The sequence below is a fragment of the Protomyctophum bolini genome, assembly GCF_963924005.1.
Source record: "Protomyctophum bolini genome assembly, chromosome: 8".
Classification (NCBI taxonomy): domain Eukaryota; kingdom Metazoa; phylum Chordata; class Actinopteri; order Myctophiformes; family Myctophidae; genus Protomyctophum; species Protomyctophum bolini.
Window position 1 is genome coordinate 27,679,437 of NC_137869.1, and position 19,978 is coordinate 27,699,414.

General features: G+C 40.2%; 2 protein-coding genes across 2 annotated transcripts; both read left to right on the plus strand.

The window, feature by feature from the left end:
- Window positions 1-400: 400 nt before the first annotated feature.
- npl (N-acetylneuraminate pyruvate lyase (dihydrodipicolinate synthase)) lies at window positions 401-7,474 on the plus strand. Its single transcript, XM_080771182.1, has 12 exons — window positions 401-521; window positions 1,009-1,078; window positions 1,355-1,428; window positions 1,662-1,749; window positions 2,246-2,303; window positions 2,960-3,035; window positions 3,366-3,458; window positions 4,197-4,342; window positions 4,739-4,785; window positions 4,907-4,991; window positions 5,104-5,143; window positions 5,656-7,474. Exons 2-12 carry the CDS (start codon window positions 1,011-1,013, stop codon window positions 5,802-5,804), a joined length of 924 nt encoding a protein of 307 aa, XP_080627308.1. The 5' UTR covers window positions 401-521; window positions 1,009-1,010; the 3' UTR covers window positions 5,805-7,474.
- Window positions 7,475-8,765: 1,291 nt separating this feature from the next.
- On the plus strand, window positions 8,766-14,812 carry sec22bb (SEC22 homolog B, vesicle trafficking protein b). The gene is made up of 5 exons (XM_080771183.1): window positions 8,766-8,955; window positions 10,396-10,505; window positions 11,859-12,019; window positions 12,587-12,733; window positions 13,633-14,812. The coding sequence occupies exons 1-5, from the start codon at window positions 8,881-8,883 to the stop codon at window positions 13,785-13,787; spliced, it is 648 nt and encodes a 215-aa protein (XP_080627309.1). The 5' UTR covers window positions 8,766-8,880; the 3' UTR covers window positions 13,788-14,812.
- The last annotated feature ends 5,166 nt before the right edge of the window (window positions 14,813-19,978 follow it).

The following is a 19,978-nucleotide window of genomic DNA, read 5'->3' on the forward strand; positions in this document are numbered from 1 at the left end:
ATTAATTTGGCTTAATTTGACTTGACAATTAAATACTGGTTTAAATAACATTAGGAAGCAAGCCCAAATAAGCACTTACAATTTAGAAACAAGCCCAACGTAGCTTATAATAAGCAGACATGGCAACACTAACGTGAATCAGGAACGCCTGGTTAAAGTCCCGCCCCTGTCCTGTCCATCTCTTCAATTTGTGTTCGTCACGCGAAAGAATTAACCTATTCTAAGACGTTATTGAGTTCATAATCCATCATACATTAGGTCTATCAGGTTATATGTGTATGGATCTTCACAAGCGTTCGCCTTTCCAACTGATGTTGCAGAGGGGGGGGCGTTTTATCCGCTCTAATCTTTCATCTGTCACTACATTTCCCATGCAGCATTGCGTAGTCACTTGACATGGGGTAGTGTCATATGATCAGCCCAGTGTCAACAAGCCAACCTGAATGCTGAAGGCAACCAAAGTACTGCCAGAGACAGAGACAGAGTGAGCCAACATCTCCCTTTCCTCAAGCGTTGTACAGGTAGAGTAGAATTACAACTGTTCACCTTTTCCAACAACGTACACAGTCTGTAACATATACTTTTCTATAGAAACAGTATAGAGTTATATGTTGTTACAGACAGGTATACTACTAGTGATACTAGAGTCGTACGTATAGCTTCAGTGTCATAATGACTAAATGAGGTTACATAGTTTTACAAGAACTATGTAACTCAATATAAAACTCAGTGGTCAAAATTCAAAATAAAGACAGAAGCCGCAATCATGGTAATATTTGCTGAGATTTAGTGAAACACTCGAAATCCTAGCTCTTATCTCTTGATTGATTTTAATACTTTATTAACAGTTTGCAAAAGGTACAGTTATACAATAATGCCAATAGGACAACACAAAAAGCCATGAGGGCTTCTTTCCATTCCCATTGTGGTCCTGTGTATTAAATTCAGCAAGACATACAATACAATACATTAGATCATCAATACTCTCAATCTCTGACTTTCCCACAGCCATGGCTACTGCTGGTAAAAGCCTGACAGGGCTTGTTGCAGCTACCTTCACCCCACTCACTCCACAAGGGTGAGTCATTTTGTGAAACATTGTTACCGGTATGTCTTGTCCGTCGTCTATTGCTCCAGTACTGCCTGAAGGGTTGATTTAATTGTGTACAGAGTATGCTATGCATATGCTTAACCTTTACACTGTTTAAAATTGTATAGTCAGCCCATGCATTCTATGGACTATTTCTAATTTTACGTGGCACGTCTCGTTATATTACAGTCTGCCTCTCCTCGTGTGTCTTTGTTACTCTTTGTAACATATCTTTGTTCTCTCTCATCTGCCAAAAAACCCCAGTGAAATAAACCCATCAGAGATTGAACCTTACATTGACTACTTGGTTGAGAAACAAGGTGTAAAGAGTATATTTGGTAAGTTTGCAGAATTCAGTTTCCCATGCTTTTCACTGCCTACAGTCACTTAGTCTAACCTAAAATATTAATATTTACATGAATAGTAGAATGAGAGAGCACATAGGTGTATGCTGTTGGTTGAACAAGGCTAAACCAACCTTTCCTATACAGCATGTGATGGTTGTGTTTTGTCTATATAACTACAATATTACAACAACACTGTGCATGTTTGCCTCCTTTCTTTTCCAAAGTGAATGGCACCACTGGAGAAGGCATGTCTCTCAGTGTCGAGGAGAGGAAGACACTAGCAGAGGAATGGTGTCAAAAAGCCAAGGGCAAGTAAGTGATCATGTGTGAAGGTTGCGTAGAGATGTGTGTGTGTGTGTGTGTGTGTGTGTGTGTGTGTGTGTGTGTGTGTGTGTGTGTGTGTGTGTGTGTGTGTGTGTGTGTGTGTGTGTGTGTGTGTGTGTGTGTGTGTGTGTGTGTGTGTGTGTGTGTGTGTGTGTGTGTGTGTGTGTGTGTGTGTGTGTAGTTTCTTTATCGTTTTATGTTGTACAAGAATTCAATTCTGGTGAATCTGATGAAAGCAGTAAAAAAATGTTGTAAGAAAATAATGAAAAAGCTACAATGTTTTCGAGGACCCAAGGACGAGTTTCCATTCCCCGTGTGTGTGTGTGTGTGTGTGTGTGTGTGTGTGTGTGTGTGTGTTATATGAACATTATGTACTTGATGACGCGCATATTTATGTATGTACAGTATCATACGCAGATGCAAGTAGCAAAGGCTCCAAAATCATTTAAATGATTCTACATGAATGTACTGTATGTCTGTACAGAATGGACCAGGTGGTTGTGCATGTAGGCTGCCTGAGTCTAAAAGAATCCCAAGAATTGGTGAGTCGCTTCATCTATTATGCTTTAACTGCGTGAACCTGGCACTTCCAGACTGATCACGTGGGATCACTAGAAATGCGACACACGATATTGGGATACTGAACGGCGAAGTTATCCCACATCAGATCAGTTTGGCAATGCCAGGCTACTTGAACCCCAGCAGCATCCATAGTCTGGGGGGGATCCACATTACATAATTGCCTAATCGCAATTATTTGCGATAATCTCAATTATTTTTGTCATAATCGTCAATAGTTTCCATGTTTAAAAATGTCCATACATTTTACAAAAATATCAGAAATAGCAGATCTACAAGCTTGTAGATCAGGGGTTTTCAACTGGGACCACCACCCTGACTAAGAATCAAGCTAGGGACCACTGTTGTGTTGGGAGGGTATATGGGCTAAGCTTAGCGCTTTCATAACACTTGCTAATGTTATGCAATATTACATACCACTGTTTCTTAATAGGCCTGCAGGTGGTCCATGGGAAAATAATGTGTCAGTGATTTCTTTGTAATATTTGCCCTGTGCAATTTGTGTGTGTCGCAAAAATGCTTGCTTGACTTGAATTGAATTGAAGCCAAAAAGGCAAACAGAAATACAAATTTCTGTTGGGGTTTGTGGTTGACTGTTCTTTCCCTGTGTTTCTTACAGGCTCGCCATGCAGTAGAAGTTGGGGCTGATGGCATAGCAGTCATTGCCCCATCCTTCTTTAAACCCAGTACTGCAGGTATGTGATGATCACTTACTTAGACTTAGTACCTCCCGTTCATATCGGAACATTGCACCACAATTTCGTCTCTGTATTGTAATATATTTTGCACTCACAATTTCCTCAAGGTCAAAAAGAATAAAGACACTGTAGCATCTTTCTCGCATCCTGTTAATACAGAAATGGATCCAACTGTCTAAGCTGTGTTCCATTGCCTTGATTCTTTTTTTTCCTATATTGTCTCTGTCCCGTGGCCTGTACCTGGCTAGAGCTGCGGTGGAACCCCTCTTTGTTCTTAATTTAATCAAGGTCATTTTGTCTTTTCATTCTACTGTACCCAAAATTCAGATGCTTTGAGGAGGTTCCTCCAGGAAGTGGCTTCATTTGCCCCGTCGCTGCCCTTTTACTATTATCACATTCCAGCTGTTACTGGCGTAACCTGTGAGTACTTTCGCTTTTGGTTTAAGTGGTTCTCAAACTTTTCTGGATCAGGGCCCACCTATCTGACCACTTAACATTTTCAGAGCATGTTTATTTTTTTCATTTTTTTAAGTTCTGTTTATTGAATAGCACTTAATGACATTCAACAGTATAGTCAACATTTTCAGTCAAAAAACACTTTGTTTGAAATATTCTTTCCAAGGTGTGATTTGGGCTGGGAGGAGTAGTAGGACTAAGGCCCTATACGTACTACCTGTGAGAGGGGAGTGTTGGCTGATGAATGAATATCAACATCCTAATATATCCTGATACTGGGGGGTGAAGTTATGACAGGCAATTCCTGCTGTCAAAATATGACCCCCCAGTCAAAAAACAATTTGTTTGAAATAGACACTCATGCTTTCCAAGGTGTGATTTGGGCTGGGAGGAGGAGTAGGACTAAGGCCCTATACGTCCTCTCTGGGGGTGGGGGGTACTACCTGTGAGTGGGGAGTGTTGGCTGATGAATGAATATCAACATCCTAATACATCCTGATACTGGGGGATCAAATTATGACACGCAATTCCTGCTGTCAGTTCAGTACCAGTAGGGTACCAGTACCATAAACCGAGAGAGAGATAGTGTTGCACTGTTGCCTGCTAATTACAGAGAGAGAGAGAGAGAGAGAGAGAGAGGGGGGCAGGGGAGTTGCACCACTCAGTTCACACGACACAGGTGTGATTTTTGTCTCTCTCCAGTACAAGCCAAAGATGTGTTGGCGGGCATTGAGAAACTAATCCCATCCTTCATGGGTGTAAAGTTCAGCTCAACTGACCTGGTAGACTTTGGCCTATGTGTCAGCTCCAGTCAGCCCCACTGGTCACTCCTCTATGGTGTGGATGAGGTCAGTATTTTCTTTTTTCTTCATATCCATTTCAGCTTGTCAGTATTTCTTTAGAGTAAAATATCTTGTTGTGTATTCTCTCTCTAAGCAGTCTCTCGGCCACATCCTTATAATGTAATAATAATATGATTGATTCTGTGTGCCTGCCATGCAATGGCATAACACAGCTCGTATTCCGCCATTGTTTCTAGTTCATTTTTACATTTATCTTGTGCATAGTTTGGGTGCAAAACTCATTAATGTTACTTTTCAGGATTCAAATTCAAAAGTAGCTGAAAACACGTTGCTTCACGCCGCGTTTCGAGCTGGCAGATCTGCTACTTTTGAGTGACGCTGTAGTATGATCAAGTAGGGCGTTCATTTACGATAAACTTTTTTTTGTCAATATTGTCACAGCAATTGCTAGGAGCTCTGCCTATGGGAGCCAATGGAGCAGTTGGCAGGTCGGTATACTGTCTCTTTCACATGCTGTATTGCATTGTCCATCCTGTGTAGTATTCCCTATACTTTCAGTTAAATGCACAGGTTATTTGAATTGTCAAATATGCATCTCTCTGCCCTCAGCACATACAACTATATTGGTGGGCCAGTTAACCAGCTTATATCGGCATTTCAGAAAGGTGACCTCATCCAAGCCAGGGCGATACAGGTACTGCACGTACAGGTTCTGTGCTGTATTTACAGTAGGTTTCAAGTTACCTGGGTATGTGTCCACTGGTTTGTTTGCTGTTGTTGTCTAATTATCTAATTTCCCATTGCAGTTCAAAGTACAAGAGCTAATCACCTATGCCAAGGACCAAGGTGAGGGTTTCAAGTGTCCTCATGTTTCCTACCAAAATAAATCTTAATCAAAAGAGTCTAGCCTAGTTCTCTCTGTACTTAACTTAGCAGGACATTAAGGCAATTTCTGTAGTTCATCTACTGCAACTGTTTTGCCCAAACATACAGATATCTACAGACAATATTTAGTCTGTCGTCAATCATCATCATCATACATCAGCCAATCAAATCATCACATTCCGTGCTACAATCACACCTACACACAAAGCTGTGCATAAGAGGGCCTAGCGCCCCTCAAACAAAACAAAAAAAAGTTAGAATATGGTGGTTTCTACCCGACAGCCACGATATATATGCATGTAAAAAGCATATTCTGTACATATTATGGATATTCTGTACATATTATGGATACATTTTTTTGCACAGGGCTACCAGGTACTAGGCTAATGCTACTGCATTTTGTTTACCATTTGATTTAACTTTTTGCTCAACCTAAGTAACCCAAGTATTATCAATGTGTGTGTTGCTGATAGGATTTGATGTAGGTGTCAACAAGCAGCTGATGAGTGAAGTGTCAGGACTGTGTCTGGGGCCTCCTCGCCTCCCCCTGTTGCCACGTCCTCACTCTCATGCTCTCGCCATCGCACAGAAATACCACAGCCTTTTTACAGAAAAACACTGATATCTTGTCTTTGTTATGATACCATGTCTCCTGTTGATGGTTATGGGACAGTAACATCATGCTGTTAACACTCCAGATATCCCAGTAACAATTACTGTATTTATAACAGTAGTGTGAAAACTATTTTTCGATTCATATCCCCATTAGTCTCTACTGGGTCTGGTCTGGCCAATCTGTTTTGAACCCAAATTTGAACCTTGTAGATCTGCTATTTTGTCGGAAAAAGGACAGTGCCCGTTATACCCATTGTCACAGTTATACCCGTCTGTCTGTCTGTCTGTCTGCGTGCCTGTGTCCCTTTTATGCACATAATATGGAGATCTGTATCTGTCTGACCTTGTCCCTTTAATGCCCATATACTGAGATCCCTGATATCATCAGTACATATAATCCTCTCCCCCCCCCCACAGAATAGGAGTGCTGGGGCTGAAGTGGTTAAATGTGTTTCATATTTGAATGAATCCCTTTAAGCACTCATCCTTCTCAGCTGTCTACCCCTGCTTTGACTAAAACACAGCTCTATTTGTCACACTTAAATGGTTGATTTGCATTTAACATGTGCTGTGCAAATAATTCCAGGCACAAGGCCTCTGATGTGCAATTTCAGTCACAGCTTGTGGCAGTTGGTACAACAAATATCAGAATGTGTAGCAACTATTGAAAGTAAAATGAGGGAATTAGGGAAAGAAAGTACTATACCAACTAATGCTGCATAATGTGCCTATTTGAAGTAGCCCACTTGAAAATGCCAGTGCATTGACATTCCATTGAAAACGGCTAAATGCATAAAACGTACTGTATTGTTTGATGTTTCTAACTTTGCCTTAATCTGTGTTACTGTGTATGTACTGTACAGTCAAAATGAAGAGTGAAATACTTGAGTATTTTCAGTCCATAAGGTTCTATCTTTTTTTCCCTACAGTATATTTACAGTCCTAACTGTAATTAACCAGGGAAAATGTCTTTATTAATCCACACACAGTATTATCTTGTATTTTATATTATGACTAAACATTTTGTATTGCAGAAAAAGGGATATACATTTTGAATAATTGAATAAGAATATCTTTGTATTAGTAAACACTGAATCAAATTAATTTGAGTTCAAGTGGTTTCTTTTTAATACTTATACCCATCAAACACTTTTTAAATCACAGTGAGATGTTTTGTACAAAGATGATGATTTTGTGCATGTGTCTGCGTGCGTACGGTGAGTTGGTGGATAAGCTTCACAGTTGAGCTTTGTCCTTGGCACTGCCAGTGAGTTTATTTGTGGCGTCTTCGTGTCTACTCAATGGCCAGTGACCACTGTGTTCTGTTCTTAGTAGTGGTGGTGTAGCAGCGCCCAAATATATATTTGTGGCACTATACTGGTAGCCGACACTCAGGTTGAAGTTTTGGTTTGAGCTCCAGAAACCGATGTCCAAACATTGACTTAGAGTTGGTAATAAAGATTTATCTGGTGCAGCCGGCACTTAAAACAGACAAATGGATAAACCCTCTATTCTTCGAGTTGCAACTGTACTAGTTCTGATCTTGTTTCCTCCTACCCAAATCTCTTTGCCAGAAATAGCAGACCTACAATTAAGCTCACAATGCGTTGTGATGCATAATTTGTGAGCATGTATTTCTGTCGAATGTTCTCTCCAAAATAGTGGGCGTTGTGGTTCAAGTGGTTAAGCCGAAAAACAATTGATGAAATATTATAATAAACATTTCTTTATCATTCTAAATAGCATACATTATTTCATTTTTGTGTGAATTATATTTGAGTATTATTTCCTTATAACGTGGTCTTCAACGTATGTCAGGCTCTCTTAGCTGAGAGAAATGAAGTACTGTATAGTACTATAGTATAGGTAGTAGATGGCTATGGCCAAATTTAGCCCAAGGAGTGTTTTTTGTGCAAAACTAATGCTTGGAATGGATTTTGAAAACCCTCTAGTTTGACAAGTCAAATATGCTACTGAATAAAGCATAATGAAATGTATAAAATGTCTTATATAGGTTGTCATATGGATTTGGCTGCTGTGGTGCTTTTAGACATTAGTGCGAAATATCCCTATGCTCCTCAACTAGAGACCCCCTCTATATTAGTGTAACATTGTTGCAGATTAAACTTTTTATATAATATAAATTTGTTTAACAGATTAAACTTTTCCATAGTAGAAGGAACGGCACTGGAGCGGACTCGGACAGTTAACGCCTTTATTTGGGAAGGTGCAAGTATAAAAGAGACGTTTTGATGTAACTATAACATCGTCAGGTCATACGTCCAAAGTTTCCATAACCATGGGGCCAACCATTCTAACCTGCTGTGCATTTTGCCATGTGATACACAGACTAGAATCTTATTCAGAAGCACATCATTCACAAACAATTAAGGGGTATATGAAAGGTTATTTAAATTGTATACAGCAGACTGTATTATACAGTGCAGTGAGAGAACCCACTATTAGCATTAATAGTAACTTGTTGAACATTTAGAGCAGTGGCACTGACTGATGCAGTACATGATGTATGAGTATGAATAAAACAAAACAGGAGTCCTCTTTTTTTCTCATCCTTTTAACAAAATGTGTAGGCCTAGATCTGTCCACCTATAATTACATGTATTCAAAACGTTCACTCATCCAGGATAATGCTGCCCCCTGCTGCCTGCCACGTCCTTATTACAATCTACCACTCCATACTACAATGAATTAAGAGATTATAAAATGTGCATCATATATATGGAGGGGAAACACAAAAAGCGTTATTGATCAACACAGGTGGCTTCAACCAGTCGCTGTTTACTAGACATCCAAAGTTAAACCCACGCTGTGACTGTGAGTGAAGTCTACTCTGAACAGTGAACACGAGATGATTATGCGGAACCTTAGTTGTGTTCACGAGTTTCCACAAGCGCGGTGTCACATTTAGAAGTGATACACAGAGCTCTAGCGTTTCCGGCCAGCTCAGCTCAGCGCGTCAGTGGTGTTGTCATCCTACACTACTCAGCCTGTCAAACATTGCATTACATTGCTGCTATTATAGTAGCTGCTGCTGTTGGAGATAGAGTAATAAAGGTTTTAAAATGGTGTTGCTGACTATGATCGCCAGGTTGGCCGACGGCCTCCCACTGGCCGCCTCGATGCAAGAAGACGAGCAGGTTATTTTCCACTCTTTGTGGCTTTTCTACACTTGCTGTACGTGTGTGTGTTGTAGTGGTGTCCTGGATGTTGACCTGTCCTGCACCAACGTTACGACGTGGCTTATGTGTTATCTGATTGTTAGGATAATATGTGTTCTTTAACATCCTATTGGAGAGTTATTGGCTTAATAATTGGACAAACTCAATTTCCCAAAATGATTTATCTTTAGTGTGTTTGGTTTAGATTAGACAATGAGGACCTGGCCATCTATTAATGACACTTGAGTTGATCCGAAATTACATAATACAGAATGTAAAGTGTGGCTTTAAATTTAAATTCGGAACCTGAGCCCGATTCTACAAAATGTGTCTTCTATTAAAAATCCTAATAGATTTCAGAAAAACCTACCAGTATCTTTCTACATCAGTGGTGCTCAAACCTTGCTGACAGGACTCTAACATTTTTCCCTGTTGCTCTCTTGTTTGCTGTCGCAAAGGGAAGCGAAAAGGTTTGTTCTGTCTCTGCACTGCTCTCTGCTGTGTGTGTGTGTGTGTGTGTGTGTGCATGCGCTTTAACATCATACACGTGTAGCTGTAATGTACCGTTGATGATACAGTGATGGTTTCACGCAAGACTCAGTCATGTGCCATTGATGAATTTATTAACAGATTGGAGAATTACAGTACATTTCAAGCACAACTCAAAACAAAACTGTTAATTGTGGACGACACCATGAAGCTTAAAGCAACACTTGTTTACAATAGGCCCCACCATGCATGTTCAATTCATCATAACATCTTAACATCATAACATCCCAATGTGCCTGTACAAAGTACAAAGTGTAGAGTAGCCCGCTTAACTCAAAGTTGGGTGGGTGAAAGTCAGAACAGCCACCAAATAGTCACTAGTCAAAATCCCTTGGATAGTTATTACAACTGTGATTGTGGCAGAACAAAACAGTAAACATGCATAATTAAAAAACGACACACAAATAATAGTTGTACACAGATCTGCTATGTATGTTATTTAGAATAGATAGATGCTGTATGCTTCTCCTACAGTGCTGCAGATATTTTGGGAGTTACTCTCCTCCTAGTTACTTTTTTGCACTTGTTGCAAAATGGCTAAATTGTGAAGAAGGGTGCTGTACCAAAATATATCCAAATAAGTTTGAACTGTATAAGCTCAAAACAAAATAGAGACACCAGTAGTGACATTTCAAGCAAAAGCTTGTCAACAACACATGGCTGAATCTGTCTTCATTGCTTCATAATCACTGGTCAATTCAATTATGTATACTGTAACTGACCATGATTTATGTTGGTCAGTAATTTAGTTTAGAATTAATTGGAAACGGACAAAACCCCAAGCTGATGATGCATAGATTTTCAAGCCCTAAAGAGTGTTTCTGTCTGAGGTTTAACTCTTTCTAACCTGTTTTGGTGTTGTGTGTTTAGTTAGGGCGGGACCTCCAGCAGTACCAGAGTCAAGCTAAACAACTATTCAGGAAACTCAACGAGCAGAGTCCCACACGCTGCACTTTAGAAGCTGGTGCCATGGCCTTTCAGTGAGTACAATTTCCCGCACCTAAAGTGAACAGGTTAACATGTTCATGGATGATGCATCTGACCAACTAAGAGGCTGCAAAACTCGTATGGTTGGTAACGACACCCTTAAAAACCACCTCATGTATGCAGATGATCTGGCTATTGTGTCTCCTAGCAGTTCTGGGATTAAGCCAACAGTTGCATTAGGCTGTAATTAGCCCTTCGCTAAACCCCACCCCAAAAGCGATTGTCCAATGCCAATCCAAATAGTTTAGCAATAGCAACCACTGACACCTCATAGCTGTCAGTGTTATTTTGCATGGCTGTGTTGTTGAACACATACACAGCATAACGTCGGGGAAAGTTATAATACAATATAATACAAAAGCAATAATACTAATCACCGTAGTCTTACCGTGCATTACATGACTTAAATTGATTCAGTTGAATACTATTTCTCCCTCTAAAATGTCCTCATATTTCTAGTTTAGTGAAATAAAGTCATGGTTCACTTGATTTTAGAAGACATTTCAAATGCGGAAGTAGAGCGTTCTTCCAGGTGCTTCAAAATGCCACTGAGCAACTTCCATTGAAATGAATAGCAGGGGGGGCGGGGCTGTCGCTCCCGATCCGCACTCTATGATGAATCTCTATGATTTCGATTGGGCCTTTTGACTCAAAGACTTTCAGCTTTCAATAATACACGGAAGTCATATTTGAATATTCTAACCACACCTGGGGGTCTATTAGAGTAATGCTCCATAGATGTACATCATGGAGAGAAGCATTATAGTCACACAGTCTGACACGGATCAGTAATACGGTAGTTCTGCCAGAAAACCTTAGACCATAGTTCTACTGCTACAAGGACATGCTGAATCACAGACTGTCTGTAACAAAAACAATAGATATCAGGCCTAGCTGAGACATCTTGGCTCCTACAGGCTGCCAAATATCATGTCATATTAAAATGTATTATACAAGTAATATATATATATATATATATATTGTGTGTATGATGGTAAAATATAAAGGTTAGATATAAATAACCATAATAACAATATAGTATAATGTTACTGTATAATTCTTCAACTTCTTTTCACAATCAAAATTAAGAAGAGTTTAGGCCCATGATTAAAAAGAGGAAAAAAGTGTCTTACACACTATTTTATTAATTGTTGTTTCGGACTGCTGGCCTTACTCGGAATTAACAAAATCTAGTTTTTTTATTCCAGTGGTCAGCACCTCACTAACCCTTGGTGTGTGCGCTACTGTGCTGCTTACTGCATTACCTTTTCTGCTACATGAATGAACCCATGATGACACAGACCCTGTTTATGCCTGTTTAACTTAATCACACATTCTCTTTCCAGCTACGTCATAGAGAAAGGAGTGGTCTACCTTGTCCTGTGTGAAGCAGGTTTTCCCAAAAAACTGGCCTTTGCTTACCTCGAAGACCTACAAGCAGAGTTTCATGAGCAGCATGGAAAGAAAGTCCCCACAGTGTCCCGGCCCTATTCCTTCATTGAATTTGGTAAGAATCAAGAGAGTATCTTGGTTAAGGAGCAGTAAAATAGTCTGTGTTGATTTAACTCAGTTGTACGCTTAATCAGAGTTACATAAAATGTTCTGAGTATTGGCGAAGTGGTCCCTGCCGACCATTCACCTCCTGTACTCCTACAGGCTGGGGTGGCACCTGTCAGCAGGGAGTGTTGGGTGGGAGGAATAGGACAAAGGCTATGTGCTCCCGGTGGGGTCACTGGCAGGCGAGTCAGTAGGATACAACAGTATCCTCCCGGTGGGGGCTCCTTACTGGCAGGCGAGTCAATAGGATACAACAGCAGTGACAACACAGAAATCTGTGTGGGGACTGGAGGAATGAATTGGCATGACTAAATTGGGGAGAAAAAGACGGTAAAAAAAAATGATTGGCTATTAAAATGGCTACTACTAAAAAAGAAAATGACAGATTTTACTGTGGTAGTAGCTGTCAGTAACTGGTCATTTGACACACATAATTATTAGTATTAGGTAGATTTCCACTCCACCAGCGGTTACTTTTCATTGCCTGCTGTTCATGTCTCTCCCTTCTATCAATCAGACACGTACATTCAGAAGACCAAGAAGTCGTACATTGACAGTCGAGCACGGAGGAATCTGGGCAACATCAACACAGAACTCCAGGACGTGCAGAGGATCATGGTGGCTAACATAGAGGAAGTGCTGCAGAGAGGCGAGGCCTTGTCTGGTAAGATAATCAGGTTTCTTGTTAAACATTGAAAAGCTGCAATCGATACGTTTTTATGTCATATCCTGACGGGAGAGAGTTACATGAAACTGTTACACCTAGGATTCGTACCCGGGGGGCCGCTCACAGGCGGGAGACCAAACATTTAGCGCTCAGACAAGCGAGAATTCACCCTTGGACAGGGGAGATATTGGGTGTGTGAGTTCCAGGCAGGGCTACTTGTCCAGTAGGCGTTCTACCCAATGGTAGGGTCTCTGTGGAAGAGTAGGGAGACGACCTGCAACCACCGCATATACACTTGTTAATTTGTATTAACATTCTCTGGATCCCACTTGATAGGACAGGTGCATTGGAGTAGACTGATTGCATGAAAAGACTAAAAGGAATACCAGATGAAGGTCAATGCGACCGGAATATAAGTTCTGAAGACTGCTTTTTTATGTATTCATGTTCTCTAGCATACAGAATGGTTGGTTACTTAAAAGAATGTTTTATTCATTAACAAAAGTTCCAGATTGCAGCCTTATGGCCGTTTCAGACAGGGAGCGAGTGACACAGGCATTCTCGCCTGGATCAGCAACGGGACCGCGCCTGTGAAAATACGCATGCGTAATCAATCGCCCCTTAACTTCTCCGTGCATCCAAAATATACGCATGCCTCTCATTGAAAATGAATTACTAAGGGACCCGTCTGAAAAAGGCCTTTAAAGCTGTTGAGGTCAAGCACAGTGCCATCTGTGTGCATGTCTCTCACTGAATAATGAAAGGCAGAGGGCCCGTCTCTGTTTCACATTGTCAATCTTTATCTCAGTGACGAGACAGAAGAGGATGTACTTTCACTTTGTAATCTTTGTACCCTATCGTCTCATTCACCCCCTAGTCTCTGTCTTATCTTTCAGCACTGGACTCCAAGGCCAGCAACTTGTCCAGCCTGTCTAAGAAGTACAGGAGTGATGCCAAGTACCTGAACACCCGCTCCACCTATGCCAAGTTGGCAGCCGGCGGCGTCTTCTTCATTATGCTCATTGTCTACGTGCGCTTCTGGTGGCTCTGAGAGAGGAACACGGGAAGAGGAAGAAGATATAGAAGTACACAAAGCCTGCAGGCTCCTTTTAAAATAAATGGTTCCTCTCTCACCTTCGGCTAAAAGCGGCTCTTAACAAAAGACTTGAGCTTAGACACATACAGTACTACCGCCCATTGTTTGCGTCTGTCTGTCATTTTGTCATCTAATGGTGATCAAGGATGTTCGGTGGAATCCAGCTTAATTATGAATTTTACCGTAGTTCTGAGTTGGGGCGAGAGGAAGTGTGTGTGTGTGTGTGTGTGTGTTTGTGGGGGGGGGGGGGGGGGTTGTTATTTGCTTTGTTTGAATGAAATGTGAATAAGAGAAAGAAAGTGCATGTTTTTGTGTTAACCACATTTTTAAATAACAGCTTTACTTCTGCTGATTTAATCCTATACTGTATAGCAATACAGCAAAGTTAGAACTTAATTTTATTTACTTTGCGGACATCAAAAGGTCTTTGACGTTTATTTTCACTACATTTATAACGTCGTGCCAGTGTGTCAGGCTTGGAGAAAATAAATTGTGGTCACCATTTAAATATTTGGAAAAGAAACTCTGCAAAGTGTGTGACTGAACCATGTAGTGAGTGTCCCCAGCATAAGCAAACTGATTTGTGCAGAACACGGCTATTTTTCAAACATCTCATGTAGAAACCTTGAGAGTGGCATTTAGCCCTGATTATATACTTTTGTATTAGTATTATTTCTGCGATTGTCTAATCCAGACCTATAACATGACCGCAATAGAATATGTCTGTTTACTCCCTTTATTTCCTACTCCCTGACTGAGTGGACCAGAATACACACCAGTTGATGTTGAATGGGCTCCTTTCATTTTGTAAAAAATAAATAAATAAATAAAAAAAGATTTAAGTGGAGAGACTTATAACATAACTGGTAAAGGCTGAGAATGAGATTTGCTATAAGAGGTAACCTGAGCTTGGTTATTTGTGGAAGGCAAGCTGCAATGTACTGTACCTGTAATCTCTGCAATCTATGAATAAAATGATTTGCACAATGAAGCTTTGTGTTGTCATTGTGTCAAATGGCCTTGAGGTTTTCAACTGGTAGTCCGTGGACCACTGGTGGTCCGTGAAGGTTTGCATGTGGTCCCTGACCATGCATTTAGTAATGTAGGAAATCGAAGATTTGTTTTTATCCACCACTAGTTGGTGCACTAAATTAACTGGTGATGTATGATGACACATCGATGTTGTCGGATATCATGAAATGATATCCGAATTTCAAGGGAAAGTGCAGGCCTACCACGGATTGACTGGTTGTTTCACCATTATTAGGAAATGTGCCCATATAATCATGCAATCGCATGTGTCTGCTGTCTGAGTTTTTGGAAGCTTAGAGAACAGAATAAGGGCAACCATGGGACAGAAATAGATCAGTGGTTCTAAGTCTTTTTTGAGCTCCGGACCACTAGCATATGTCAAATTTAAATTAATTAATTAAATTAATGACTGTTAAGGGCTTGATTTAATTCACATCAAATTAACAAATTAAATTAAGCCCTTAACAGTCATTATTTCATTTCAAGCTTTTCCCCCACACCACACCCATATGCCCCCTCCTAACACATCAGTGGTCCCCAGGTTGATTATTAGTCAGGGTGGTGGTCCCTGATTCATAATCAGTTGAAAACCCCTGTAAAATATTGATGTTCACTTTCCGCTGTGGCTTAAGCCAGTGATTTCCAAACAATAGTGATCTGTGGAACAGAGTCAAAACTAAATGTACGGTAATGCCTACAGTTCCAAGTGATTGTCAGGGTGGGTTTGATTTGAATATGGTTATTTTGGGGGGTCAAGTCCGGAAAGGTTTGGGGAAATGTTTGAACTAACTGTACACATTACCCATGGTCATAATCCTACTTATGTTGGACTTTAGACAAACAGACATACCAGTGTTTATTCTGGGCACATACAGTATTCAGGGTCTCTGGCTTGAGTACATTTGGCCTATTTGAGGAGGAACCACCTTAGTTTAGGACTGCTAGGGTATTTTCAGAATATAGTTCCAGATTAAAACTTCCAGAAAAATAATAGCCCTTTGGGCTGCAGACAAAGTTGAACGTCTGATGCCTTTTCTTAATAGTATACGATTATGGTGTATCTTTCTCATTCAATGCCATGTGCTATTAATCTGATCGAAATATACCACTTTTATCCAGCAGGTGGGGCTCTTGTTAAATATTTTTAACAATGCAGTTGAAAAGTGACACTTGGCAGCGGGCAGCCCTCCTTCACAGTCCGTCAACTTCAGCCAATGTTGCTGACTGTGCCCTCCAAATCATAGGTTCGGTTTTCGGTTTGTTTAAGAGAAAAATATAGGCTACAGCTTCAGTGGGGGGATAAGGGGGAAAAATAAGATGGAAAATAAAATAAAACATTCTTATGATTCTGGCACACACCCTTGAATGCAGGAAGTTCGAACTGACTGTTTCAATAAGGCATGACGAAAATTGACAAATACATTAAGGTAAGCCATTTTTATAAACTAAACAGAACTGTATGAACAAAGACATGCACACTTCGACGTGCCCAAAACACACAACAAACAACAGAGTGAGAGTGCAAGAGCAGTCTCCTTTAGGCCTGTCCACAGCACAGGTGTCCTTTTAGCAATGAATCACCTAGGCTACTGTATGGCAGTGGTGGAAAGTAACTTGTACAAGTAGCCTACCGTAGGCCTATACTTACAGTATTATTATTTTTTATTATTTTTACTTACTTCTGGAATATTTCCAATATTCAATACTTTTACTCCACTACATCCCATGACGGAGGCAAATATTGTACTTTTACTGTGCTGCAATTATTTTAAAACTATCGTTAAACTTTGTAAATTTAGATATCATTATAAAACATTAACAACTTCAGCCAAATACTTCAGCATGTGGTATATGTTCAAAAGATTCGTATACATTTGAAAGATAGTATTATTATTATTAGGTAGGTAGGCTACGTTAAGGATATGCCAATACTTTTGTACTTTTACTCAATTACATTTTGAACGCAAGTCTGAGAATAGGCGAGACAAGACTAAAGTAGCGTTTGATTTAGCTAGTTAAGTAGAACAGGAAATGGAAGAACAGAGATGAGACACAGCAGAGGGAATTGGCATGCTAAGAACCAACCACAGGGCACAGACTAACCTTTTCACCTCTCTAAAGGGATCGTATACATAGTGTAAGTATCACACTACAGTAGGCCTATGTGTTTCTAAGCTGTTATGAAGACATTCTTTGCTGCTCTTTTTAACTATACAGTAGGCTATATAGAAACTCTATGTCCTAGGCTTTCATTAGCTGAATTATCTTTTATTTCAATAAAACGCCAGGGTCTTCTTCACTGTGACGATGACCCTGGTGTTTTAGAGAAATAAAAGAGAATTCAGAGACCCTGCCTGCTCCTGCTGTTGTGGCAATAAGACATCAGCAGGAGCATGGAGCAGGCAGGGTCTGCTTCTCCAAAAGACAGTACGGAATGGATATTCGTTATTTCTCCATTTTGATTTATATTTTGTCTTTTGGAAAAGCTACTTTTATCTTCATTTAAAATATGTCTACAGACCTCCATTATTTCTATTTTAAATTCTACCTGGCAACAAGACTTAGTTTTGAATTCAAGGATTCTGTCGAACAATAACTATATGCTACTTATGTGCACTGCTGTCCCTCTTGAAGGTCGACTACTAAGGGAGATGTAGGAGCTCTGACTACATTTCCTGTTTTGGGTAATTTAATGTATTATACGTAATGATTTTTATCAGTCTTTTCCTCCAATCTTCAGTTGCCATCACTTTCTTTCTTTACAGGCCTCATGCTGCATTTTGCACAAATACGGAAGTCTATGAAGATAGTGGCCCCCATCCTTTGATCCCATCCCAGATCAACTTTATCTTTGTAAATTGTACGACAGACAGGAATTACAAAGTATATTCTACTCAGCTGAGCAGGAGAAGGGAGAAAAGAACAGTTCCCACACCACATGGTAATGGATACTGTACATACACTGCACTCTGTGTGTGTGTGTGTGTGTGTGTGTGTGTGTGTGTGTGTGTGTGTGTGTGTGTGTGTGTGTGTGTGTGTGTGTGTGTGTGTGTGTGTGTGTGTGTGTGTGTGTGTGTGTGTGTGTGTGTGTGTGTGTGTCTGTGTGTGTGTGTGTGTGTGTGTGTTTGTGTGTGCATGCACGCGCATGTGTGTAAATGTCAGAGTGATAAAAGAAAGCGCCAGTACAGAAAGAGCTATGTACCACTCTATTCCTCCTGTCCTCTCTCCCTCCTCTACATGTTACCATGGCAGCAGCGAGTGCGTGACAGTCATGTGAAAAGCTGATTGGATTAAAATACTTTGTGTGATCAGGAGTCAGGAATACCGCACACGCACTAAACACACTATGAACGTATTACTACACACACAAAACAAACAGTCTAAAAAAGGATGCCATAACACAATGATGTATGCGACGGTCACTTTGCATACTAGCTTCCCCTTGTCTTTTGATTCAATTCACTGTAAACGACATGCAACTTCACCCTACAGCCCTGACTTGTGCAACAAGACATCCAGACAGTGTGAACTTGAACTGGCCTCTCTGAGCCACAATGATTGCAATTTGCAAAGCCACCACAAGATTCAAGCCCTTCCCTCCAGCCCCTACAATGCAGCCTCGGCAGATCAGTGGTTCCTCTTTTCTGGTTCAGGGCCCACCCATCGACCCACCAGATGGGTGGGCCACGTGCATTTCAGACTTTCAGATTTCAGAGCTTGTTTACTGTAATGATCAATCCATTGATTATGTTCCAACTTGAATCAATGGAATGGAATAGGGCAGGCTATACTTTTAAGTTCCCTATTTATGGGCAACACAATGAAAACACATTTAAAACTCACATTTGAAAAATAAATAACATGACATTGTTTTTTCTTTTCTTATTATATTAAAGCGTCACTATGTAACTTTTTTTAAATTAATATAATAAAATGTTGTCCAATTCGTATGGCCTAGTAGGTTGTATTTGGTCTTCTATTGAGACATTTTCAGTAGATCTGACATGACACAGGATCTGACATGAATCTTGGCCTGATGGTCAAGATTTGATTTATCAGGCAGACTCTATCGGGGCACGGTGGCCTAGTTTTAGTGGACTAAATATCATGCGATTAACCTCCCTTAACATTTACTCGATATTGTCAATATATTTAGTCTTAGTTTTAGTCATCATAGCTTGGTTTTTATTTCGTTTTCGTCAGTGAAAAAAGGTAGTCAACTAACCTTTTCTGTCGTAGTTTTGGTTGACGAAGTTAGCACTGGTTCTGAACCAATGGCTTCCTCCCTTGAGCTCTTGCCCGCTATTTTTAACAGATTTCATTACATTTACACAAGGGCACATTGTCTCTGTGTGTGAGACACTGTTAGAAACCCCACACACTGTCACCACCATGCATCTATGTGAATTGTTCAGTACTAAAACCTCTCTCTTAGTCGCGAGACAGGATGTGGCCTTTTTGAACATTTTGTATTTTACTCTAACACTAAATCTATAAGCTGGGCATCTGAGTGTTAGGTTCACATGCAATGCAATATTGATTGTGGTTTTAAATCATTTTATACTCCATTGGTTCTGAAAATGGGGTCCATCATTTCAAGGGGTCCCCAGCAAAATGTGTTAATACAGCATCACAATACCTTTTACAACTACATCCATTTATATGTTGGCTATTCAAAAATAGCAGATATCAGGGGTCATCGCCATGCTGGCTTTGTGATGGACATTTCTTTTCCAAAATTCTATTTTCGCCAAGAGCTATAGCCTTAAATGACCTTTGAGTGAACACATTTGTGCACTCTCAAAGTTATGGGGTTCCTTGAAAATAAAAGGTTTGAGAACCACTGTCCCAATGTGTCATATGTTATTCTGAGGAAAACCTGGAGACTGACACGCAGTAATTGGGTCTTATTATCAAATCCAGCCACTCACTGTAAAATAAGAACAATATAATCTTATGTAAAATACAGAAAAATCTAAAACACCACAGACACATTTGTCTGTGTACACGGACTACGGACACATTGATGCTCTATCTCCAGGTGATGGCAAGGATAACACGGGATATTATTATTATTATTATTATTGAGCTACCGTGAACAGCCTAAACTCTGC

Coding starts and splice junctions, on each gene's coding strand:
- npl (XM_080771182.1), top strand. CDS start 1,011: ATGGCTACTGCTGGTAAAAGCCTGACAGGGCTTGTTGCAGCTACCTTC. Junction 4,786..4,906: donor GCCAATGGAGCAGTTGGCAG/GTCGGTATACTG, acceptor CTCTGCCCTCAG/CACATACAACTATATTGGTG. Junction 4,992..5,103: donor TCCAAGCCAGGGCGATACAG/GTACTGCACGTA, acceptor TTCCCATTGCAG/TTCAAAGTACAAGAGCTAAT.
- sec22bb (XM_080771183.1), top strand. CDS start 8,881: ATGGTGTTGCTGACTATGATCGCCAGGTTGGCCGACGGCCTCCCACTG. Junction 8,956..10,395: donor CGATGCAAGAAGACGAGCAG/GTTATTTTCCAC, acceptor TTGTGTGTTTAG/TTAGGGCGGGACCTCCAGCA. Junction 10,506..11,858: donor GCTGGTGCCATGGCCTTTCA/GTGAGTACAATT, acceptor TTCTCTTTCCAG/CTACGTCATAGAGAAAGGAG.